The sequence below is a fragment of the Polypterus senegalus genome, chromosome 8 (genome assembly GCF_016835505.1).
Source record: "Polypterus senegalus isolate Bchr_013 chromosome 8, ASM1683550v1, whole genome shotgun sequence".
NCBI classification, from domain to species: domain Eukaryota; kingdom Metazoa; phylum Chordata; class Cladistia; order Polypteriformes; family Polypteridae; genus Polypterus; species Polypterus senegalus.
In genome coordinates, this window is record NC_053161.1 from 165,645,785 (window position 1) to 165,672,456 (window position 26,672).

Below are 26,672 nucleotides of genomic sequence, written 5' to 3' on the forward strand. Positions count from 1 at the left end.
TCCACTCCCCAATACTCCAATACTAATCAATAATCCCCCACACCTCCCAGCAGCTCAGTCACCCTTCCTCCCAACTCAGCTCAATCTGCTGGGGTTTCCCATCATCCTTTTATACTTCTTGACCCGGAAGTGTTTCTGTCCCTCAGTCCATGTGACTTTATAACATTTCTGGGTCGGGTTAAAACTCCTTTTTTTCATCCCGGAAGTACGTCATTTCCCTTATTCCTGTGACCAGGACGCACTTCCGGGTTATAAGGCAAAAAGTCTCTGAGCCTCCCTGCAGTGTCCCCATGGTATCCAGCAGGGCTGTGAAGGAAAATTCCAATGTTCATGATGCCCTGCTGGAATTCGGGGCACCTCCATGTTGCCGGTAAGGATCCATCAGGCAGCGTGGGGGTATTGGCCAGGATGAACAACCGGCCATATGCCACACCGTACATTGCTGCACTTCATGTATCAAAGTGCACACTTCTTTTTCCAGGCCCTCTACGTAGCTACCCACAATATCTGTGTGTACTTGCTGATTCATCCATCCATTATCCAACCTGCTATATCCTAACTACAGGGTCACGGAGGGTCTGCTGGAGCCAACAAACCCTGGGCAGGGCGCCAGCCCATCACAGGGCACACACACACACTAGGGACAATTTAGAATCACCAATGCACCTAAGCTGCATGTCTTTGGACTGTGGGAGGAAACCCACGTGGACACGGGGAGAACATGGAAACTCCACGCAGGGAGGACCTGGGAAGAGAACCCTTAAGGGTCTCCTAAGTGCGAGGCAGCAGCGCCACCATGCTGCCCTCCAAACTAATCATCAAGAACTTAATTATGCAGCAAGACCCACTGCCACATCAACAAAGGTTTTGGATTGGCCAGGTTAGTCACCAGATCGTAACCCAAGTGAACATGCATTTCATCTCCTTGAAGGGAAGGCTGAAGGAAAAAAAATCCTACAAAACAGGCGACAACTAAACAATGCTGTGGCAAACGCCTGGAAAGGCACAACCAATGAAGAAAGAAGATATCTGGTGGAGTCTATGGGTTGCAGGGTTGGTGCAAGTGATATGCAACCAACAATGGAACATTTTTGACTTGAATTTGGTTGAAGACATTCTGTTCCAATACTCTTGCTGGCTAGATTGTATGGAAAATAAAACGTTATGTATTAGCACAAGTAGATGTAAACTTAGTATGAATTTTTATAAGCATTAAAACTGTGTAAACTTTTATACAAATCAGGTAAGCCAGGTAAATAGTTAAATAAAGGCATATTCCATATTTCTTTTTTAATTGGGTTCAGAGAGAAACCACCAATATTTAATAATCCAAGAAGACAGAGAAGGGGGAGAATGATGAATGGAGACAGCCCGAGGATAGAGAAGGAGGAGCACCTGCCGGCTGATGGCTGGTTAGGAAATGAGGGAAGCAAGGAATGATAATAATAAAAGTAATTACTCTGTTTGCCTTTCCTTCGACTCCTTGGGCCTTCTTTCAAGGTGAGAATCTCCACTGAATTTTACGCTTCAACAGTTGATACAAAAGTTGTTGAACATGTCTAGATGTAAATACCAGGGAAGAAAAGCTGAAACTCTGATCTCTCTTCTCATATTCATGTTTTTATCTGGCACAGAAATGTCTTCAGTGCACAGCAAAAAACAAATTCATTGGCCTTGCTGTTTTTTGGAGGGGCTTGTAGGTCCCCCTTTGTCAGAATTGCAGTGATTACCACCCTATGACAGTGGGGGCTCCTTAACTTTCAAGCTTTTATGAAATACTTCCATTAAATCAATTTTGGCACCAATCCGAGTCCAAAAAGCTTTGAAAAATTCTAGTGGTAGGCCGTCAATCCCAGGCCCTTTCCGGTGTTGAGGCCGCTTAGTGCTACAGTCAGTTCATTCAAAGTTAGTCTGCTTTCTAGAGGGTCCTTCTCACTGGCAGGAACTTGTGGTATGTTGTCAAAAAAGCATAGAAGAATCCTCAGTGGTTTCTGTAGAAAACAGCTGTTGGTAAAAGTGTACAGACAAGGCACGAATGGCCTCAGGCTCCTCAAATTGTTGTCCGTTACCATCTTTTAGACGGGGAATGACTTGACTCTGACTTGTTTTTCTTTCAGGTCCTAATAAAAGTAAACCTGAGAGAAAGCAATTCTTGGGTGCAGATCTGATGAGTTTTGAAAGGACAGGATGAATGGTCACTTGGCTTAATCACTTGATTAATGGCGCCGAATAAGGAATAAAATAATCACCAAATAATTAATTAATCAAAGAAGTTTATTTACCTTGCCTTAAATAGCATATTTTTTCAAAAAAAGCGCCAGCCACCATTAACAATACCTGCATTATTTCAAAAGGAGTTTGCAAATTGTTCAGCATAGCCCAGTTTTCATTTACAATTCAGTAAACTGTGTAAAAAGATGCTAAATGATTCTTAAAAAAATTCATGCACTATCTGTATTTTATGCAGGGGGATAAGGACAAATTGGAGAATGGCCCCTTTTTAAATGTTTAATGCTGCACACTGACATCATGATGGATGTCTCCACCTTGTCTTTTTGGGTGTTCTTACCATTCTCAGTGGTCCAAAGATGTCTTTCCAGTACAAAGAGAATGAGATATATACACAAATATACAGAAATTTACCCAAGCACTTTAGAATTCTGTGACGAAATGGTATTCTATTCTTCATCCCAGAGGCACATCAAACTTAACTCTTTTAGGGCGGATGTCGACTTTTGTCAACACGAGGAACTGAGAGTGGATATCTGGGGCAGAGGGTGAAAGAGAGCTGAAAATGTCGATAAAACTCACCGTTACATTACAAGTAGACCCTCTTTGCTCGGAGGACTGTTAGACTTGTTGACTTGACATCGAAACCGGAGTAGTGTAGAGTCAGCAACATCTAGAATGGCATCGAAAGCAGGCAAGAGAGTGAAGCAAATGCACAAAGCAAAATACTCTGTGCATATTATTACTGAATCAGACTGACTTATCAAACTCCAACTTTGATACAAGTGATCTGGAGATCGAAAATGAAAGTCAGGTGCCCGCATCAGCTGACCGATCCCCAGCGGATCATAGTGCTGGACCCGCTTGTGCAGCTGATGCGCCAATGAAAATGTTCGCCCTGGGAGGACTACACGGACATCAATCTGAGGGAGACAAGCTGCCAACTGGACTTCACCAAATGTTGCAGCCTGCTGGTGAACACTATGGATTACCGGCCACTCGACTACTTCAAGCCAGTTTTTCAGCTTATGAATGATGAGACAAATAGGTGCGCAATAAGTATGTGAATATGCATACTGTAGGGGCTATTGGAACATAAAACAGAGTGACATTTGTCAGAAATAAGTATTTTATGCTGATTTATGTGGAAAACCAATGCTTTGTGTGCTTTATTTTTTTGAAAAAAATATTCAGCCCTAGGACAAAAGGAAGAAAAAATAATTAGCCCTAAGTAGACTCTTCACTTCTGCTACAAATTTTGTATCAATGTATTCCTGAATGGCACACGATGATCTAATCGACCATGGCCACTGATCCTGCTTTTACTATACAACTCACAAACCCCGATCCTATTAACTCGCCCTTTGTTGTTGCCATTCTTGTGCCACATCAGTTCATTTCTTATCAACATTCCCAACTATGTAGTGAAGGGAACCGCAGCGCTAATCTCACCAGTAATTCTGTCCACTCTCCTCCTTTCTTAAATGTGTCTTTGCTTGCCAGTCCTCTCAGTTTGATTGTTTCACTGGTTGTGACAGGGAAGGTGGTGTCGTGGGGAACATTTCTGTGCTATAGAAACAAAAGCTCTCTGTGATGAGTTAACAGAGGAATTTTTGCACACTAAATAGAGGGTTGTATTTAATTTGCGCTTGGAGTAACTTCACTACAGTCATGTGGCAACCCACAAAAACGTGTCCACAACTAAATTTCGGTAGTGACCCATAGCTTAAGAAACACTATTGTAGTGGTAGAGAGGAAGGTTAGAAGGTGAGGTGTTTTGGGTTTTGATAAGATTTCAATAGTCAGAGAGTTGTTCCTCTTGTGAGCCACTTTGGTGTCATCTATTTGTGCTGCATCGATTTTAACTCATTTGTACACCCAGTCATATCCCGGTGCAGTGCTGCACTTTGCTTAAAACAGAAGTTTGGTATGGGTGTCTGCACCAGTGCTCTATCAGTTATCAGCTGATCCAAGTACGGTTTCTCAGGCCATTTCATTTCCTTGGTGTGTACAGTGAGCCCTCGCTATATCGCGCTTCGACTTTCGCGGCTTCACTCCATCGCAGATTTTAAATGTAAGTACATCTAAATATATATCACAGATTTTTCGCTGGTTCACGGATTTCTGCGGACAATGGGTCTTTTAATTTATGGTACATGCTTCCTCAGTTTGTTTGCCCAGTTGATTTCATACAAGGGACGCTATTGGCAGATGGCTGAGAAGCGACCCAATCAGAGCACGTATTACGTATTAAATAAAACTCCTCAATGATATAAGATATGCTTCCCGCGTGGTGCTTCGCTCACTTCAAAGCTCTAACAGTCCGTATTGATTTTTGATTGTTTGCTTTTCTCTGTCTCTCTCACTCTCTCTGCCTGACGGAGGGGGTGTGAGCAGAGGGGCTGTTTGCTTAGAAGATATGGACGCTGCTGTAAAAAATGCTGAAAGACTACCTTCACATTGATCCCTTCATTGCGGCCACTTTATCGTGGGTGCTTCATATACTTAAAAGCCCAACAGCCCTATTGATTTTTGATTGTTTACTTTACTCTCTCTCTCTCTGACATTCTCTGCTACTGACGACACTCCTTTGAAGAGGAAGATATGTTTGCATTCTTTTATTTGTCAGAAAGAACTGTCATCTCTGTCTTGTCATGGAGCACAGTTTAAACTTTTGACTAAAGTGTGTTATTTCATGTCTAGAGGGCTCTAATAATGTTAAAAAAAAGGTTTTCTATGCTCTAACTGTGAAAATATTAGATTTATAAATAAAGAATAGTACTTTGTGGAAATTCATTTATCTGTCTGGAGCAAATTAACCGCTATAAACGAGGGTTTACTGTATAACTGTGCGGAGAATATTTATAAACAGTGTGGGAGAGTTTCTAAGGGCTTAAAATATATAAAAATAACCATACAAAAATATGGGTTCTACTTCGTGGATTTTCACCTATCGCGGGGGGTTCTGGAACGCAACCCCCGTGATCGAGGAGGGATTACTGTATTCAAGGTCTCTCCACAGGGAATTCTTTTGTCAGCATTGGAGATTACGATGGTGACAAAATTGTTTGCCACATTCCGAACAGCAATACGGCTTCTCTCCAGTGTGAATTCTCATGTGGCTCTGAAAGGTACTCTTTTCACGGAATTGTTTGCCACATTCTGAACAATAATACGGCTTCTCTCCAGTGTGGATTCGTTTGTGTCTCTGCAGAGTGTTCTTGTGACAGAACTGTTTACCACACTCTGTACAGCAATATGGCTTCTCTCCCGTGTGAATTCTTTTGTGGCTCTGAAGATGACTCCAGTCACAGAACTGTTTGCCACATTCACTACAGCAATATGGCTTCTCTCCTGTGTGAATTCTTCTGTGGCACCGAAAGCTCCTCTTGTGACAGAACTGTTTGCCACAATCCAAACAGCCATATGGTTTTTCTCCAGTGTGGATTCTAGTGTGGGTCTCAAAACTACCCTTATCACGGAATTGCTTGCCACATTCCGAACAGCAATATGGCTTCTCTCCAGTGTGAATTCTTTTGTGCCTGTGCAGTGTACTCTTGTGAGAGAACTGTCTTCCACAATCCGAACAGCCAAATGGCTTCTCTCCTGTGTGGATTCTTTTGTGGCTCAGAAGATGACTCCTGTCACAGAATTCTTTGCCACAATCTGTACAGCAATATGGCTTCTCTCCAGTGTGGATTATTTTGTGGTTCTGCAGATGGCATCTTCTTGAAAACTGTTTGCCACATTCCAAACAGCAAAAAGGCTTCTCTCCAGTGTGAACTCTTAGGTGGCTCTGAAGATCACCTCTGCGATAGAATTGTTTGCCACATTCAGAACAACAGTGAGGTTTGTCTCCTGTATAAAATTTAAAAGGAAAAACAGTGAGCTGAAAGTAAGCTTTTAATTACATAAGTGCTGATGGAAATTAGAAAGACCCTTGTAGAAGCATAAGTAATTGTAAAACTCAAGTTGCACATGGAAAGACAACCAACTTATTAATTTTTCCTTCTGTATTACAATATCTCACCACATTAGCACAACTGGAGCCAAGAAGAGAAAATAAGTAAAACTAAACAGAACACGTATGAGAGACCCAACTGACAAGAGTAACATTCACATTTTGTTAACTACATTAGAGAATTGCTTCATCATTTTGTCATTATAGTCTTAATATATTACTAGCAGTATACCTGCGCTTCGCAGCGGAGAAGTAGTGTGTTAAAGAAGTTATGAAAAAGAAATGGAAAAATTTAAAAAATAACGTAACATGATTGTCAATGTAATTGTTTTGTCATTGATATGAGTGATGCTGTCATATATATATATGTGTATATACTGTATATATATATATATATATATATATATATATATATATATATATATATATATATATATATATATACACACACACACACACACACACACACACACATATATACATATATACACATATAATGACGATTCCTTGCGGTTTGCCCGGAATGCGATTGTTCTTCCAGGCAGCGCACAACATGACAGTTCCATGCCACACGAGCCCTTCTTTGTGCTGGAGAATGATCTGTTGTATCGGGTGGCAACCCACGAGGGCGAAGTGCGGAAATTGTTGCTAGTGCCGCGTACCTTCCAATGGGAAGTATGTGAACTAGCGCATGCTGACCTCCTAGGCGCCCACCTCGGGGCCGAAAAAACTTTGGAGAGAATTAAACTCCGCTTTTACTGGCCCGGGATCAACGAGGAGGTCCGGCGCTTCTGTCAATCCTGTCTGGAATGTCAGATTCGCCAGATTCCTAGGAGGGACCACGCTCCTCTCGTCCCAATACCCCTGATAGATATCTCTTTTGACAGAATAGGGGTGGACTTAGTAGGACCCCTGGAACCCTCAAACCGTGGCCATAAGTACATATTGGTCGTGGTGGATTACGCTACCTGATACCCAGAGGTGGTTCCCCTGCGCTCCACTAACACCAAAAATATCGCACGGGAATTAGTCAACCTATTTTCTACAGTGGGTATCCACAAAGAAGTCCTCACGGACCAGGGTACACCCTTCACCTCAGATACGTTCAGGGAGGTTGCCAGATTAATGCGAATAAAGCACCTGAAGACGTCTGTCTACCACCCTCAAACAGATGGGCTGGTGGAGCGTTTTAATCAGACGCTTAAACAGATGCTCCGCAAGGTAGTCAACGCCAATGGCAGGAATTGGGACCAGCTCCTACTGCTTGTGCTTTTTGCTTACCGGGAAGTGCCTCAGGCCTCTATGGGCTTCAACCCTTTTGAATTATTGTATGGGCGACAACCCCGAGGACTTTTAGACATACTAAAAGAGGGCTGGGAGGCTGAGGCCCTTCTTCCCTCCTCCAATATATTGGAGTATGTGGCGCAACTGCGCGACAGACTAGCCAAAATCAGGCCACTCCTAAAAGACCACGTGACTCGTGCGCAGGCCCGGTGTTACAATCGCAACTCCGTCCTCCCGGGAGTTCCGCCCGGGGGATCGAGTGATGGTGCTCGTTCCTACCTCCCATTCCAAATTGCTAGCTTACTGGCAGGGGCCATACGAGGTTAAGGAAAGGCAAAACGTGCCGAAGTGGAACTGGAGGTGCAATGGATGTTGGATATGGACATTATTGAGGAAAGCCATAGTCCTTGGTCCAGTCCTATCGTCCTCGTTTCCAAGCCAGACAGCTCCCGGAGGTTCTGTAATGACTTTAGACGTCTGAATCAGGGTCCCCAAGTTCGACGCCTACCCGATGCCCCGCATTGATGACCTACTTGAGTGGCCGGGTGCACCTCGATACTTGACTACTCTTGACATGACGAAAGGGTATTGGCAAATTCCCTTAACGGCATCTGCAAAAAAAAAAACGGCCTTGAGCACCACTAGTGGACATTGGCAATACAAGGTCCTCCCATTTGGGCTGCACGGGGCCTCAGCGACATTTCAACGTCTGGTGGATAGAGTGCTGAAGCCCCACCAGTCCTATAGTGCCGCCTACCTGGATGATGTCGTCATCAATTCCGGCACCTGAGAGGAGCATCTATTGCAGGTCCTTGCTGTCCTCGCAACTCTGGCTAAAGCCGGCCTCTGCATTAACCCCCGTAAATGTTTTTTGGCTTAAATTGTCTGCAACAATTTCAAAAATTCTTTTTATTGTCTGTCAATATGGGGTGCTGTGTGTACATTAATGAGGAAAAAAATTAATTTAAATGATTTTAGCAATTGGCTGCAATATAACAAAGAGTGAAAAATTGAAGGGGGTCTGAATATTTTCTGTACCCACTGTATATATACACACATACATATACATACATACACATATATATATATATATATATATATATATATATATATATATACTGCTCAAAAGAATTAAAGGAACACTTTTAATCAGAGTATAGCATAAAGTCAATGAAACCTATGGGATATTAATCTGGTCAGTTAAGTAGCAGAGGGGTTGTTAATCAGTTTCAGCTGCTGTGGTGTTAATGAAATTAACAACAGATGCACTAGAGGGGCAACAATGAGATGACCCCCAAAACAGGAATGGTTTAACAGGTGGAGGCCACTGACATTTTTCCCTCCTCATCTTTTCTGACTGTTTCTTCACTAGTTTTGCATTTGGCTACAGTCAGTGTCACTACTGGTAGCATGAGGTGATACCTGGACCCTACAGAGGTTGCACAGGTAGTCCAACTTCTCCAGGATGGCACATCAATATGTGTAATTGCCAGAAGGTTTGCTGTGTCTCCTGCACAGTCTCAAGGGCATGGAGGAGATTCTAGGAGACAAGCAGTTACTCTAGGAGAGCTGGAGAGGGCCATAGAAGGTCCATAACCCATCAGCAGGACCAGTATCTGCTCCTTTGGGCAAGGAGGAACAGGATGAGCACTGCCAGAGCCCTACAAAATGACCTCCAGCAAGCCACTGGTGTGAATGTCTCTGACCAAAACACCAGAAAGACTTCATGAGGGTGACCCAAGGGCCCCATGTCCTCTAATGGGCCCTGAGCTCACTGCCCAGCAGCATGCAGCTCGATTGGCATTTGCCATAGAATACCAGAATTGGCAGATGCACCACTGGTGCCCTGTGCTTTTTACAGATGAGAGCAGGTTCACCCTGAGCACGTGACAGAAGTGAAAGGGTCTGGAGAAGCCATGGAGAACATTATGCTGCCTGTAACATCATTCAGCATGAGCAGTTTGGTGGTGGGTTAATGATTGTCTGGGGAGGTATATCCATGGAGGGTCACACAGACCGCTACAGGCTTGACAAAGGCACCTTGGCTGCCATTAGGTATCAGGATGAAATCCTTGGACCCATTGTCAGACCCTATGCTGGTACAGTGGCTCCTGGTGCACGACAATTCCTGGCCTCATGTGGTGAGAGTATGCAGGCAGTTCCTGGAGGATGAAGGAATTGATACCATTGACTGGCCACCACACTTTCCTGACCTAAATCCAATAGAACACCTCTGGGACATTATGTTTTGGTCCATCCAATGCCACCAGGTTGCACCTCAGACTGTCCAGGAGCTCAGTGATGCCCTGGTCCAGATCTGGGAGGAGATCCCCCACAACACCATCTGTCATCTCATTAGAAGCATGCACCGATGTTGTCAGGCATGAATACAAGAACACAGGGGCCATACAAAGTGCTGCGTACAATTTTGAGTTGCTGCAATTAAATTTTGGCAAAATGGACTAGCCTGCCACATCATTTTTCACTCTGATTTTTGGGGCGTCTTTGAATTCAGGGCTCTGTAGGTTGATCATTTTCATTTCCATCAAACGATGTGGCATCCTTTCGCTCCTAACACATTACCCAGTCTATATCAGTATAGATATCCAGGAGGATTTCTTTTCCCCATTGAGATCTGATGTGTTTTCAAAGTGTTCCTTTAATTTTTTTGAGCAGTTTATATATATATATATATATATATATATATATATATATATATATATATATATATATATATATATATATATATATATAAAACTGATCACCCATTGGCCTCGCTCACAGAGTGGAAGGGAAAAAAATAAAATGTAGTCTACAAGTTATTAAAAGTAAAACATTAACGTTTCGTTCAGTTTCTTCCTACAGCAATATTAACTCCGTTACAAAGTGATCCAAAATCTCGTTTATACCTCATGTCATGGTAGGCATGACAAACGGCAGCGGGAGTGTGTCTATAAACTTAATGTAAAGTTACGGTTCACACTGTGCTTTGTTTCCGCAGTAGCTGCACTTATGAATATGCTTGTATGCATTACTCAGTTCATAATCTTTTTCTGCCTTCTCAATTGTGAAATGGAGTTTTTTATTCAGTGGTCTTTCAAGCCTGCGTGCTATTGTGGTTTGGCCTGCGTGCGTCAGTAAGTCACCCTCCCCTCGCTCTTACTTTTTTACCGTTCATCTAATTATTACACTAAGTATGGCTTTACCAAAACAATCATTGATGGCAAATAAAGTATCCATTATTCATAAAGCTTCAATTGGTGATCTGTCTTTCTGCGTTAACCACATATTTTTTCATACGTCTCAAACCAAGGGGATGCGAGGGTAAAAAGAATTGGGAAGCGCTGATATATATGTATGTGTGTGTATACATATGTATGTATATATACTGTATATTCAAATAGTTTTACTGTGAAATAATGTAAAGAGTACGCAACACGTGTTTCGCCCTAATTTTGGGGTCATCATGCGTACATACTCAGTTTAACCCCTCTCGGGAATCGAACCTTGGTCGTCGGCGCTAGAGGTGAAGCCTCTTCCATGGTGCCACGGCGTGTGGTTTGTCTATTGTTTCCGCAGTAGCTGCAGTTATGAATATGTTTGCATGTGTCACATGCATCATATTGTTTTGCTGCCTTCTCAATTGTGTAATTCATTTTTTGTTCAGCACTCTTTGGAACTGTTGCTTTTTGTCTGTACACTGCGTCAGTTCACGTGAGCCGCTCGGTGTACATGCATCGAAGGTTCCCAGCTGTGCTGGTGCCATCTTGTGCTATGTCCACGGCTGTATTTAATGTTAGCTAAGACCCGGCACTTAAAAGTTTCTCTCGCAGTTTCGCGGAGTTTCTGCCTAACACCACCCTGACCATCTCATCTTCGTCTGCATAAGCACAGTCCTTCACCCGTGAATATTTAGCGGCAGTGTTTCTATTGGATTGCCGCTGGACAGACGGCCTTATATGGGCAGGCACTAAATTACATGGGAGGCGTAACTCCGCCTCCCACGGCCATCGACCAGAAGTCCATTACAGTATATGGACAAAAAAATAGGTTCCAGTTATGACCATTACGCGTAGAATTTCGAAATGAAACCTGCCCAACTTTTGTAAGTAAGCTGTAAGGAATGAACCTGCCAAATTTCAGCCTTCCACCCACACGGGAAGTTGGAGAATTAGTGGTGAGTGAGTGAGTGAGTGAGGACTTTGCCTTTTATTAGTATAGATTCAAAGTTATATGTTGCTCTTATTTTATTAAATTAACTGAGAGAAAAAGTGATAATGCATATGGACAATGCATGACCAGCAAGGAAATCCAATGACACTTCACCAGCCAGGCTAAAATCATTCAGGTCATTCCTTCCAACCACATCCATCCATATATCTCCGTCTCTCTAAAAATGACTGTTGACATCTTCTAGTAGGCCTACATGGCCTATAGATGGTATCCGTTCATGTACTGAATCCAAAGTCTCCAAAAAGGCCATATAGTGTTCACGCAAACAAGAGTGAAAGTTCTCCCATTGAAAGTTCGGTGACACAACTTTCTAATGCACTAGAGGAAACTCGCATTATAAAGCATGCAAACAAAGTGAGCATCCAGCTGAGGCCTACAGAGTACCCACACACCCACCTCCACAAAGTCACTTTCAGACTAAAAGTGAGTTCAAATTTGATCTGAGAAGTTTGTTTCTGAGCCAATGCTGTGTGCAGAGAGGATTCCTACTAAATCGTATCAGTATTCCCAGCCCCTTCAAAGAGCTGGAGCTCCTAATTCACACCAGATAAGCAACGAGAACTACAACAGTTTATTTCTTGTACATCCCAAAAATCACACAAGGAGTGCAGTTCTTCATTTTTTTTTACCCAAAAATAAACTTTGCTCAATACTCTGCACATTCGCGACTGCCTCAATGAGTTTTAACAGGCCCTGTTTATTGACAGTAACTTACAGCGTTACATGTGCCAGAACCCAACTTTCTTCATCAAGGTCTAGTATACACAGGCAGATCCTACCCTTGCTCATACCCAAACTGTTACTTCTTTCAACTCTCGTCCTCTACCTTGAGAGCCCACATGGTGGCTCTACTTCTCTTTGTCAGACTATGGTGGAATGGTCTACATGGACCATCACACACTCACCAGTGATCCTCACTCACAGGCCTGGTTGTAGGGGTGAGGCCCAGTAATCCTGTCCTTACCAAGGCTCTTGTATGTTTGAGCCAAATTTTAGCCTTCTACCTACACGGGAAATTGTAGAATTAGTGATGAGTCAGTGAGTCAGTCAGTCAGTGAGGGCTTTGCCTTTTATTAGTATAGATATATTAGTTTCAGTTTTAGTAATTATGGCATGGAGCGCCTACGGAGTTAGTTTTGTGTCACAATCAGACAGAACTGTACACTTAACAGATTTGGATAGGAGTTTAATATTAGTGGGAGCTTACTATACTGCCTGGTTTATTATCTGGTTTTATTTTTTGTCTGATAAAAACAAGCATAATCAAAAACTAGTCTCTGAATATGAACAATTTTACGCAATTTTATAATTTTTTAAATATTTTCTCATGAAAATCACAGGGGCTTAGGAAGAACAGGGCTCTTAGACTTGAATCGGTGTGCAGACCCCACCAGGCTGTATCGAGGGAAACAAAGAACAACAAGCATGTAGTGTCAAGGTTAGGAGTGGTGAGTCTTGAATAGCCCACCATAAGAACAGTAAACCCATAATGAGCAGGGCAAGAGCAGGTAATAGGAGTACGGACAGGTACAAAACAACAGAGACAGCGTCTGAGATTAAGAACAACATATATATATAACAGTATCTAAACTTGTTTATCCAGAGTAGGATCTCAGAAAACCTGGAGCCTACCGCGGCAGGAAAAATCCCTGGTATGCAATATGTATGATAAGGCTGATGTTAAAAACAAAAAAGAATATGATATTTCAACTATCTATTTTGAGAGAGAGAGAAAGACATTGAAAAAAGGGAGACAAATATTTTAAAATATAATTCTGCTAATGAATTACTTTCACAATATCAGGTATTTTGAGTTGTGGATATGAACTAAAAAAGATAAATTAATAAATATGGAATAAATACAAAAGCCCATTAGTAGTTTTTCATCACTTGTCAGACTCTCTACCTTTGTTTGTATTGCTTCGTTGTTAAACGATGTTTTTAAAGCAGATGACCACGTCAGTCTTTCAATCAGTGTCGTTCTATTTTCAAAAATCGAGAGTGGTCTCCCCTCAACTTTCTTGTATACTCAGATATGGGGATGGATATTTGAGGAGTAAACTGCAATTTTTATATTCTGTACATTAAGGAACCATCCACAACAAATCAAATTAATAATATATTGAACAATTTTTAAAAAAGTGAAGTTGAATAAATCGGACTCTGCAGCTGTATAAATAAAAAAAAAATTGAGTATGTGTTCAGGTAAAGTACCACTTCTGGGTGATGGATTTGGCCCAAAAGTTAATACAGAACTACAATTGTGGTGTAACAACCACATGCCGAATTTCATCCATCTATCTAGTTACGTTTTTGAGTTATCGTGTTTACACACGCACAGAGACGCGCACACACGCAATTCCAAAAAACAGTATTGTTGGACACTGGTTAGTCTATAACGTCAAGATTCATCAAAATATCGAGGTCGAATTTTTTCATGATTACTATACTTAGAAAATAAAAATGATTTCTCCTGTGCAAAGTGGCAGGTGAATTGCTGTCAACAAAAAGCAGACACCGGAGAAATAAACTGAAACGTTACTCACTCGTGATTTTTCTGTGGTAAACGTTTTATTGACCAGCACATTCTGATTTCAGCCATTTGAATTACATCTTGATACACAAAAAGCACAAAGAAAGGCGGCACGCAAATCGCTTTCTATTTCTCATACTTTACGCACCCGCAATCAGCTTGCTCTGTCACCGCAAATGCTGTGTGAACAGCCGCCCTCCTTCACCAGCTGCCGTTCACTGGATGAATATATGCGGGCGGATCGTGGTGGATGACTTTCTGTTTTAGAGTTAAAACTTACAAGGGTTAAAGACTAACGGCAAGAATATTCATTCAAAAACGAAAACTAAAAATATTTTAGTAAATTATTATTTTATTTCAGTTAGTTTTTCCAGCTACTTTAATAGTTTTGTTTAGTTTTAGTTTTTCATTTCGGTTTTGTTAATTATTTTATTTCAGTTTCCAAAATGTTTTAATAATAGTTTCAGTTTTGATTTTAGTTTTTGTTAACTATAATAACCTTGGTGGGTTGGATAATGGATGGATGGATAGTTGAAGGTGATTGTATTTGTCTATTAGTGGGACTGCACTATTATGAGAAATTAATGAAGACATTCAGGGAATTTCAAAGACTTCACCAACTTTTCCTTACAATTCTACTTTGTGTAACACTTTTTACTGAGGACAGGTTTGGAGTGTTTGCATAAATTTACAGCTACAATGTGAGAGCAGCAAGTTGCTAACCCTTACAACATAAACAGAGATGAACTCTCAAAGGACATTAAACACACCCCTTTAACTGCATTTTAGTGTTTCTCATAAAGAGTACAAGACCTCCCTTTCAGGCCCATAATCCCCCAACCCTAAAACTAACTCTTACTTTTATTCTTCACTTACTTTTATCAGCCTGATTTGTAGGTGGCGGCCGATCTTCCTGAATTCTAACGGATGAAGGGTCTTCAGTCCTCTTTGTGTCAGGCTGTGATGATTCAGACTTCACCAGGATTGAAGGCTCTGATGATGCACAGGGTCTGCTGTGAGAGGAGACTAATGCGGTCTCTGCTCCATCTTCACCCCCACACTGATGGTCCTCTTCCTTGACATTCTGCACACTTTTACAAATGTTTGTCTCAATGCTGACAGACGTCTCTTCAGCCTCTTCTTTAATGCTCACTAACCCCGTCTCACAGTCCTCCTCCTTAATGTGGAGACTCTCCTGTTTAGGGTGGATGGACTCCCACTCACACTCCTCCTTCTTAATACTTACAGCCATTGTTTCTCTGGTATTGATGTCAGCCTCACACGTCTCCTTTTTTATATCCATTTAGATATAATCTGAACAGCAGCTTTTTTATCTCTCTGTGAAAAAGGAAAATGATTTAATTCAATCAAAAGTGTAAAAGTCAGATGTAACGACATTTGCATTTCATTTCACAGTTAAGGTTCACATCATAGGTAGATTGCCCAGAGGGGACTGGGCGGTCTCGTGGTCTGGAACCCCTACAGATTTTATTTTTCTCTCCAGCCTCTGGAGTTTTTTTTTTTTGTTTTTTCTGTCCACCCTGGCCATCGGACCTTACTTATTCTATGTTAATTAATGTTGACTTATGTTTATTTTTTATTGTGTCTTCTATTTTTCTATTCATTTTGTAAAGCACTTTGAGCTACATTTTTTGTATGAATATGTGCTATATAAATAAATGTTGATTGATTCACATCAAGTCAGGCATTTAAAAACATTAACAGTAGCTCATCACTCTTCATATCAAATATTCAGATGGCCAACAAAATTTGGAGTGGAGGTCCAATAGACTGGAGGAGAAGACCACCTCACACAGTTGGCGGTCAGCAGTATTCTCTTATTCGTTTTCCTCTTCATCTTTTCCCACTTCTATGTGATGTTGATGCGTTTGATCAGCCCTCTTCAAACATCTCAGTCCTAAGACCCCCCCCCCATCCCCCTTCAGTCAGACCCTTTTCCTTCACATCTTTTACTTTATCCATCCACCTCTCCTTTGGCCTCCATCTTTCTCTTCGCCTTTACTTCAGATCCCATCACTCTTTTGCGCACATATTCATTGTCTCTCCTCATCACATGTCTGTACCACTTCAACCTCCTTTCCTGTACTTTTAGATTTCTCTCACACTTTTGTTATTCCTCCGATTGTCTCATTTCTTATTCTGTCCACACATCCATCTCAACATTCTTATTTCTGTCTCAACTATCTTCTTCTCCTGCACTTCCTTTACTGTCCACCATGTCTCAGATGCATACATCATTTCTGGTCTTAAAAACCTCACCTTTAGCCTTCACCTTCATTATTTCATCACACAACATTCCTGATACCTTCTTCCATGTGTTCCATCCACACTGCACTCTGTGGGTTATCTCTGCCTCTGATTCTCCAATTTGGGCAACCCCTGGTGCTAAATAGTTAAAGTTAACCACTTTTTTCAATGGCTGTCCCTGCAGGCTAACCTTTGAATCCTGATTGTCATTAAACCTCAGATATTCCATCGTCTCACAATTATCTTCATCCCTATGTCTTCCAAAGTCCTTTTCCATTCTGCCAATGTCCTCTTTTCTTCTGCTACCCAACACAGTGTATGTCATCAACAAAAAACACACACTGTGTGGACTGATCTTTTATCTCATGTGTCAACACATTCATAACAAAATCAAAGAGATAAGGACTTCAAGAAAATCCCTGGTGTTGACCTCCTCTAACTGTCTGGTATCCCAACACAATTCAGGGACCCAAACAGTACGTCTGCGTTTAATTCAAGTAGTGAATACTATTGATCTTAATGATGGAATCAATCCCATTAGCAGTATTCACTACTTGGATGAAACACAAGACATACTGTTTGGGTCCTAGAATTGTGGTTTAAATTATGTTGAGAAATGTTTATACCAGGAGGACCTTAGGGTTAGGGTTAAGAAAAAGACGCATATAAAGGAAGATGACAAGAAGCTAAAATTAAGGGTCTGCTACATTAAGTTGACACATGTCGTTGATGAGGCTTACCTTCTACTTACTTGGCACAGGTTGGACAAAAACCTTTGCATGGTAACTGAAATATTAAAATGGAGCCATTCCCCCAGTTACCTCCTGAGTCAATTGTACTGTTTAACTGTAGTAACTGATTTTAATAAACCCCTTTATTCCCACAATAGATTTCAAAGTAGGTTTATTTATTTACTAGGCGTTTCGCCCCCTGCTCGCTTCACTCACCAATTCTCCCGGCCTGCACTACACACCAGCCACTTTGCGCCTCTGCTGCTCAGTGAACGGGGGGGGATGAACACACCCCAAGGAGATGTGGTTGCTCCTCTGAAACCCCCTCAGTTTTTTTTTTTTTTAACCTCCTCTTTGCTCAATCAGCTGGTGGTTTGCCGTTGCATAATCTGCATCTCGCTTCGAACATTTAAAAGCTTGTACAGCAGCTGTCCTACCCTTTGTCTTTTATTTCTGGGCCCGGGCTTGGTTAAATCTCTTGTTACAAAATCTTGTGGGACGCGAGTTCTTGATTTTTTTAGTTTATAATTTAAAAATGGAATCACAATCTGAAAATCTACTAAAATCACATTAAAGTTCGATAAATTCTGAAAAGAATGATACCAAACATATATATGTTGGTTTTAAAATAAGCCTGATTTAAACCGTGACATAAAAAGTCATACAAAATCGTTGCACTTTTAGGATTAGGATTTTTTATTATCTCTCTCTCTCTCTATCAGAGAGCGGCCCGCATGACAGATCCTAGTTAGCATTAAACTTATACAAAATGATTACTATCATTTGTGAGTGAATTATTCTGCATCTTCGGCATTACTTATTGACTTTTCTTACTTCTGCCTTCTGACAAAAGCACGTTTTCCCATGGCATTACGGTACCAGAAACGCTAGTGTAGTTGCAGCCGCGAAATCGCAACTGAATTGCTAGGCTGCGGTCTCAGCCCACTACCGAGCCACGAGAGAACTGCCAGCAACGGAGACTCACTCAGTGAAGGGCTACAGCAAAAAGGCTGCCCCCTTCACTGAGGACACTTTTCAGAACGCTAGGCGGGCGAGGCTTTGCAGCGGCGCAGAGATAGGAGAGACCGCGGTGAGAAGGTATTACAACAAAGTATTTTTATGTTTCTGACAGTTTCCCTATATGACACGAGTCCACAGAAATCTCGTTACTACAAAGTACATTCAGCAGCAGATACTTTCATTACAACGAAGTGACCTTGAAATGCTTGAATGAATCATCCACAGACTAATTAGTTCTGTGGTCACAGCTCAGTTGTGCACATTTGCACAACAATCCCCAAACAGAAACATTGTAAAAAATGTTCTTTCTTCGAACATTCCTCGTACTGTTTTTTTGCTGTTTTTGTTTTGTGTGGTTTTAAGTGATACCTTTTCCTTATTGCTCGTCAACATTTGAAAAACACCCATTGGAATTTAACTCATTGTCACCCTTCTATAGAAACGGCGTACTTGCTATATGCAAAAAAGAAGAAAAATCTCGGGTTGCAAACATATGCAAACTGCTGCATTTGAAGACGCCGAAAAAGATGTTTTTATGTGGTTGCAGTGAGGCTTGTTCATGAAACATTAATATTAATGCGGCACTCATTCAAGAAAATCTGAGGTTTTTAAACTCTCTTGGGACCCGGACAAACAATCTCACACGTGGCAATAGCGCTTCGGGACGCACTTCAGTGTGTCTAGTTCCCGTTGGGTGGGTGGGGATCGATCCCAGATCCCAAAAGAGTTCAGAAACCTCACAATACGAAGAAAAACAAAAGGATAACTGTGCTGACCACAACATGCTTCCGCATTTAGATAATGTTCACGGTGAATTCCTCCCACCCAATTGCACGGCAGTGCCTCAGCCATTGGATTTGGGCATCATTCGCACCCTGAAAGTGTATTATCACAAGGAAATGCTGAGAAAAATTCTCGTCAGCATAACCTGTAGATAGGAGAAGATTAAACTAACGCGAAAGAAGCTATTGAAGCTGCTTCCATTTCCAACATCCTATCTTTGTGATGCACATTTACTGCAGTGACAGCAACCAAAACGAGATTACGGAGTAGACTGAACATAAGCAACACACTTCGCATCTCACTGTCTTCCATCCTCCCCAGATGGGATTGTATGGTTGCAGGAAAACAAGCTCAGAGCTCTCACTGATTCTGCATTATGGTAAGCTGTATAATTTCTATTACTAAAATATAACTTAATAATAATAGAAATGTAATGTAAATTGTGTATAAAACTGCCCTAGGAACCCACCCATAATCACCCTACAAACTCCAACCTCCAACAACCAACCCGTCCCTGGAACAATTTACTTCTAGTAAAGCGCTCCTTGGTGTCAAAAAGGTTGTGGACCACTGGGCTACACTACTGGCTGGGCTGCGGAGACTGGCCACTGTGCAGAACTGACCATTACGAATTGTAATAGCTCGCATATTTTCACTTTTTTTTGCTCTAGTTTTATGTAATTTTGTGCTAGTATTGTAACGAACAGTTAGTGCAGACTGCAGTTGAAGATCTGAAGTGGACGCGAGAAGTTGGCGAGTTGTTTATTAACAGATTTTTGTGATTTTGAGTTTGTAGAATTAGTGTAGGTCAGGGGGCTTTTTGCATATCGGCTTATTTTACAATTTGAACTTTGAAGTAAACGTAGTAAAGTAAAATTAGATTTTTGGAGGATTTGTTTTCCAACTTGAATTACTGAGCAGTGAATTCAGTGAGCGTTTTCGCGATTTCAGTTCACACCAACAGGACTTTGCGCTGTTTACGTCACCATACTCTTACAATGTTGAGAATGCGCCTGAGAATATCCAAATGGAATTGATTGAACTGCAGTCAGATTCTATTCTGATGGCAAAATACAACGAAGTTGGTGTGCCAGACTTGTATGCTTACCTGCCACCCTCGTATGTGCAGATCCATAAGTTGGCATCGCGAGTACTGTCTATGTTCGGTAGCACTTACCTTTGTAAGCAATTGTTTTCATTAATGAAAGCTACCAAAACCCCTCATTGCTCAAGACTTACTGTCGAGCACCTTTCATCCCTCTTAAAAGTTGCAGCTGCACAAGATTTCAAAAATGATATTGATGAACTGGTTACTAACAAGGGGGCGGCATGGTGGCGCAGTGGTAGCGCTGCTGCCTCGCAGTTAGGAGACCCGGGTTCGCTTCCTGGGTCCTCCCTGCGTGGAGTTTGCATGTTCTCCCCGTGTCTGCGTGGGTTTCCTCCGGGCGCTCCAGTTTCCTCCCACAATCCAAAGACATGCAGGTTAGGTGGATTGGCGATTCTAAATTGGCCCTAGTGTGTGCTTGGTGTGTGGGTGTGTTTGTGTGTGTTCTGCGGTGGGTTGGCACCCTGCCCAGGATTGGTTCCTGCCTTGTGCCCTGTGTTGGCTGAGATTGGCTCCAGCAGACCCCCGTGACCCTGTATTCGGATTCAGCGGGTTAGGAAATGGTTGGTTGGATGGTTGGTTACTAACAAGAGATGCCAAGTGTCGGGACAAAAGAAATAAATCTCAGACTGTAAGACTCCTATATAAGTAATGAAAATAATATAATAATATAAGGACCTAGCTAAGAGGCTAAGACTCTAATTGTATGCTGTTGTACGGGGATTGTAAGGAAATAAATTGCTTTTCTTTAAACTTTAAGTGTTACATTTTTTTAAATTTTCAGTATTGGAAAGAAAAGAAAGCTACAGTAACTTTGTATAATAGTATTTGTTACAGTGCGGCCCCTGACGCATGTATGGCAGTCGAAGCGGCCCACCAGTGGTAGTGAGTTTGACATTCTCATTTTCTCTCTCTCTCTCTCTCTCTCTCTCTCTCTCTCTCTCTCTCTCTCTCTCTCTCTCTCTCTCTCTCTCTCTCTCTCTCTCTCTCTCTCTCTCTAGATAGATAGATAGATAGATAGATAGATAGATAGATAGATAGATAGATAGATAGATAGATAGATAGATAGAGAGAGATATAGATATAGATATATATATATATATTTATTATAACAACTTAGTGGAGACAAATTATAGCGGTTGATTGTTATCCAGATATAAAACTTAGTAAACGTTTGACACAGAGTTTTCAGCCTCCATTTTATTGTCTTCAATTGTAATTAAGAAGTTGTTCTCAGAAAATTCCAGGTCCCCCAAACAACCTCCCTAAACATCACTATTAAATACGTATAAACAATTCACTAAAGATTTCTGTATAAAACAAAACAAGTAACTAATTATTTAACACTTAATAGTTTCATTAGTGTGTATGTTTGTGTGAGGTACACAGGTAAGCTCAGCAATACTCTACAGTTTTACTAAATGATTCTGAATGAGCGCACGCTGTAATTGAATTCAACATTGCAAACACGTTATGACTTCAAGTAACAGATCGCAAAATAAAATACAGAAACAGTGAAGACACAAAAGCTTTTTGGGGTGGGGTGACTGGCTGCTTGGGATTTAAAGCTGCTGATGTGATCTTTTCTGCAAACACTGGACTGCTAGGCCTGCTATGCAACAACGTGATTATCACAGAGTTACAAGTTTTCTTTTTCTTCTTTGCAGTATTTGTTGTTGGCTGCCATTTCCTCAGGTTTTAACTGTTCACTGGCTTTTAAACTACGGTGGCTCGTCACTTGGTAGTAACATTTGAAGTTTTATTTTGACGCCACTTTCCTTTTTACCTTTGGTATATGAGCATTAGTTTGGGTGTGAATTTCTGTTTGCTTCCTCCATTTGTAATTCACATCAACAAACTTGAATGTTTTCTTTTGTCTGTTTATATTAAGTTACTATTATTAACTGTGTGTAGTTTTATTTACCATATTTATTTACACTAGTGTAGCAAAATACCCGTTTCTGTAAACATGCATACAGTGGTAAGTCCATCTATTTCAGTTATGGTGCGTCTTGTTGCCTTTATTCATTGGTGTCTGGGGGCTACATTAAATATAGTAATAAAGAAAAAGCACAACACTTTTAAGCAGTGAGAGCACGAGACGTCACGATATGACCAGCCGATCCTCGACCCCAGCGCGCTCCTCACCCTCTCTGGGCCATCGACCCGTTTAACGGGCTTCACTGGCAGGCACTTGGCCATGTTAGCAGATGTAAATACACAAGAGCAGGTTTTCAATTCGGATAATGAATTCTGACTACAAATTGTCAAGAGTTGTACCTTTTCCGATAGAGAAATTATGAATAGAGGGGGACAACTGTAATAGTGTGACACATGAAGACCAGCGTATGGGGTGATAATCAGAGAGTCTTTACATACTGTAGTAACTTTGTCAACAGTGAGAGCCATCATAAGAAGATTCACAGAAATCAGGAAGAAAATTTGAATCGATCAGAACAATACAATGAAAATTGCAAACAGAGAAAAAAAAAATTGACGGCAGACGTGAGGAGGAGCTGGAATTCTACCTCACAGATTTAAAGAGCAGGGTGACCCTCACCAGGGAAAAGCAAAGAGAAGATGAAATGAGATCTAAACATCAAGCAAAGGAGTTTTACAAATCAAATAAACAGAGGACATTGTGAATAGCTAAGGGTTTGTACTTCTTTGACTCCATATGTTACTTACATGTCAGCTCACCTGCTACCTCATGGGGGTCTGTTGCTGCAATGGCACCTGACGTATCCCATCAATAACCAGATACGCACTTTAATGAACTGACGGCAGCCTGCATTTAACTGAGCAGATCAACACAAATATTAGCGGTGCCTCACAACAGCTCAACTTCATACTAATAATAACAACTACTGTATATTTTCTAACATTTTTCTACCTAAATCCAAAAGAACTAGAATATACAACCTCAATGAACATGTAGTAAAACGCCCAAAAAAACAGAGCCATTGTGTACTTTTAAATAACTAAGATTAATATAATGTCCTCAAGTCTAGGCAAAAAAAATGCCCCCATATAAAAATGGGAATAGCTACAGAAGAATAAGTTCTCCAACTCCCTTAGTCCACTTCATTTCTAATATGAACTGCTTGTGTCCAAAGACACAACAAGCATTTTCACCTCACGCTTTGAAGATTAACGGAGGGCATCAGGAGAGGGTTCATAAACACTGCAAAACTGGCCGCAAAAAGGTGCTTAATAATGGAGGACAACACTTGCAAGATACGAGTCTCAATGAGCATTTGCAGACTTTGTTTTACAATTCCCTAAAACAGAACTTGTGGAGGTAAACATTGCATAAAAACAGATAAAATCATAAATATTGAACTTGGTAATAAACTTCGATTAAATCCCAGCTCCTGACAGTACAGTGACATTGGTGTGGTAGAGACCTTGTGTGCCTCGGTCATCTTCAGAGCTCTGTTGCCTGGAGATTTGTGCTCCTGATAGAGAAAAGCCAAGCAAAATGACACCTTTTACTGGCCAACCAAAAAGATTACAATATGCAAGCTTTCAAGGCAACATTTATTCTTAGATCTTCCCTGAAGAAGGGGCCCGAGTTGCCTCGAAAGCTTACATATTGTAATTTTTTCAGTTGGCCAGTAAAAGGTGTCATTTTGCTTGGCTTTTCTCTACATTCAAAATGGCTAACACGGTACAACACCCTAGTACTGCTCCTGATAGACTAATGTGCCTTGGATAACCTTAAGGGTGAGAGGAGACAACCATACAACAACTCATTACTGACCTCCATGAATATTCTGATTAAATCAAAGAAACCTTTCCTTGGAAGAGCAATGCCATGCCTGGCATTAATTGCTCAATTAAGAGTGCATGGTGGTGCATGCAATTGACCTGCAAAGCCTGGTTGGTCTGAGCAGAATAGCAGCTACCAGTCTTGGCTTTCACCTCACAATCAAAGTCCAGTACAAAAACCACACGTAAAATCCAAGGATATGAGAAGAAACCTAGAGTCCCCATACAGGACAAGAATCCACTATGGGCCATAACAGGGTACACTCACATTTAAGTCTGCTACTACAAATCAACTTAGAATTGCCAGTCCATTAAACCTGCATGTCTTTAAAAAGAGAGAAGAAGTAAAAACAAAACAAAAACCACACAGGGTACACATGAACAATGCAAACCATAAACAGGCTGAGGTTCAAATTCATTCTGCTGGAGCCACGAGGCTGTAACACTGACCAAACATCTAAATTAAATTCTCTAATACACATTAACGGTCATTACCGGTTTGGATTATAGCATAGAAACATAAGACTTTGACAAATTTTATATATTTTAATGTAAAAAACACACATTTCTTTATCCAAGCAACGTCTGCAAATGTATTGTCTAAATTGGATTAAGAAGGATTCTGAATTTTAGGTCGTGTATATAAATACACATATACTAATAACGATGGCGGCCAATCCTGGCCACATATTAACATTCAAGGTATAGGTCTATAACAAAGCTAACGGAGGCATAACACCAAGTAGGGAATCCAATCCCCGGATTCCCGGACATTTTTCATTCCCGGGAAACCCGGCTCGGCCAAGTTTGAATATATAGAGTGTAAAAATCGATCAAGAAATAACAGAGTTATAGTTGAAAACTGAAGACTTCATTGACGTCTGTCAGACAACAGCTTTGAACAGCAACTTGAAATTGCAATTTGTCAGTCTCTTGCATCTGCATTATCTGTGCCAAGGAACTTGCCATCACAGAATGATGACAAGAAACTGGATGCATCAGTAACAGCTGAAATGGCGGTGTTTCAGAGGAACGGCAAGCGCGGGCGTTGTTTAGAACAAGTGTATCAGTATCTGATTACTGTGCCACCTACCTCACTGAAGGCAAAGCGTGCTTTCTCAGTGGCTGGCTTACTCTGCACGAAGGTGCGCTCTCGGCTGGACGACTGCACGCTGGACAAGTTATGCTTTCTACGCTCTTATTACCGCAACTAACTAGATCAGGGGTGCCCACAGTTTTTCGGCTTGCGAGCTACTTTTAAAATAACCAGGTCGAAATGATCTACCTACATTAAAAAGTATATATATTCGCCTCTAGCGCTGACGTCCGATTCCCGAGAGGGGGTGCAGTCAGTGAGTGTGTACGCTTGATGAGCCCAGAATTAGGGGGTGTGTATATATATATATATATATATATATATATATATATATATATATACACACATACTAAGTATGCTTTATACTGTACATAACATACAGGTATATGTTGTCGTACCTTGCATAATTGAATAACCCTTATGGCACAATAACAATCCAATACATTTATGGTCACTACAGTATTTGGATTTAATAATCTTCATGTGGGAAAAGGCTGACTCGCATAAATAAGTAGAGCCGAATAATGCAGTCAAGGAGCTTTTGAATTGAAAAATAACGGCTGTCCGATTAACTGCAATTTTAGTTCCCCCTCTTTTCTCAGATCGCTTTTCAGAAGGAAGTCAGTTTCGTAGTTTTTATGAACAGTTCGAAGGTGCCTTTCCACATTTTCCTTCTTTGCAATAGCAATGATAGATTGACAGATCAGACAAACGCACTTCGATTGTGACATTGTAAGAGAAAAAAAATTCTCTTCTAATTACACATAAAGCCCATACCCTCCCCAAACAATTTTTTTTTTTAAATCCCTTCTGTGGTCGATATAAATTGGAAGGCTAACTAGATCACAGCCGGAGTTTTGCAGTAGATCGCGCGTTTGATCGTGTGTGCGTCTTAGAAGAAAGGAGATCTCAGACTGGCCTGTATGTCAATCAAGTGGCAAATGCCATAGGGATGATATATGATAGACTAACATTTAAAAAAAATATTTTTTGAATGCAACACAAGCCCGGGAATGACATGCGGGATTCCCTAATACCAAGGCAGCACTACAATTACGAGCTGAGAACGAGAACAGAATAATTACACTACGTATCCACTCCGACTCATCTCCCGTTTAGTCGGTTCGTTTCTGTCTTTTACTAATTAATAGTGCGAATGCCCGACTGACTCTTCGCTGCTATTCTAACAGGGCACCGAGAATCGAAAGAATAAAGATATCAACGCGCTGTGTGGAGTGGCCGTCTTTTCGTGCTCGCCGATTCGAGGGTTACGCGACTTAAGGAATACACGGAAAGGAGGAGGAGGAGGCGGCAACTGCGTGAAGCAGAAATGGGATTTGAAAACGTGAAGCGAACCAGGGGAACAGAGACCAATGAACAGCAAAGACAGCAGGGCGCGTGGGGTTTCAATCCCGGTGATACTTTGATGGACAAGAACGCGCGTCTCGCCTCTGATCATATTAACACTCACACCCATAAAGTGTCATACATAAGACCCGAGCACTTACCTTCTGTATTTCAGTGATGGGATTTATTTGTCTAAAGTCGTTCACAGTCCAAGTTCACTTGCAAACATTCGATAACATGCCGAAGCGTCTTGGGCACAGTCGGTCAGTGCGAGGCTGCTCAGGTCTTCCGCTTCCGTCACTTCGGATGAC

The 26,672-nt window shown here is 41.3% G+C and overlaps 1 protein-coding gene across 1 annotated transcript; it reads right to left on the reverse strand.

Annotated features, from left to right (window-relative positions):
• Positions 1-5,162: 5,162 nt before the first annotated feature.
• On the reverse strand, positions 5,163-26,668 carry LOC120533310 (gastrula zinc finger protein XlCGF57.1-like). The gene is made up of 3 exons (XM_039760143.1): positions 26,523-26,668; positions 15,117-15,578; positions 5,163-6,087 (listed from the first exon to the last, which is right to left on the reverse strand). Exons 2-3 carry the CDS (start codon positions 15,541-15,543, stop codon positions 5,264-5,266), a joined length of 1,251 nt encoding a protein of 416 aa, XP_039616077.1. The 5' UTR covers positions 15,544-15,578; positions 26,523-26,668; the 3' UTR covers positions 5,163-5,263.
• Between the last annotated feature and the right edge of the window lie 4 nt (positions 26,669-26,672).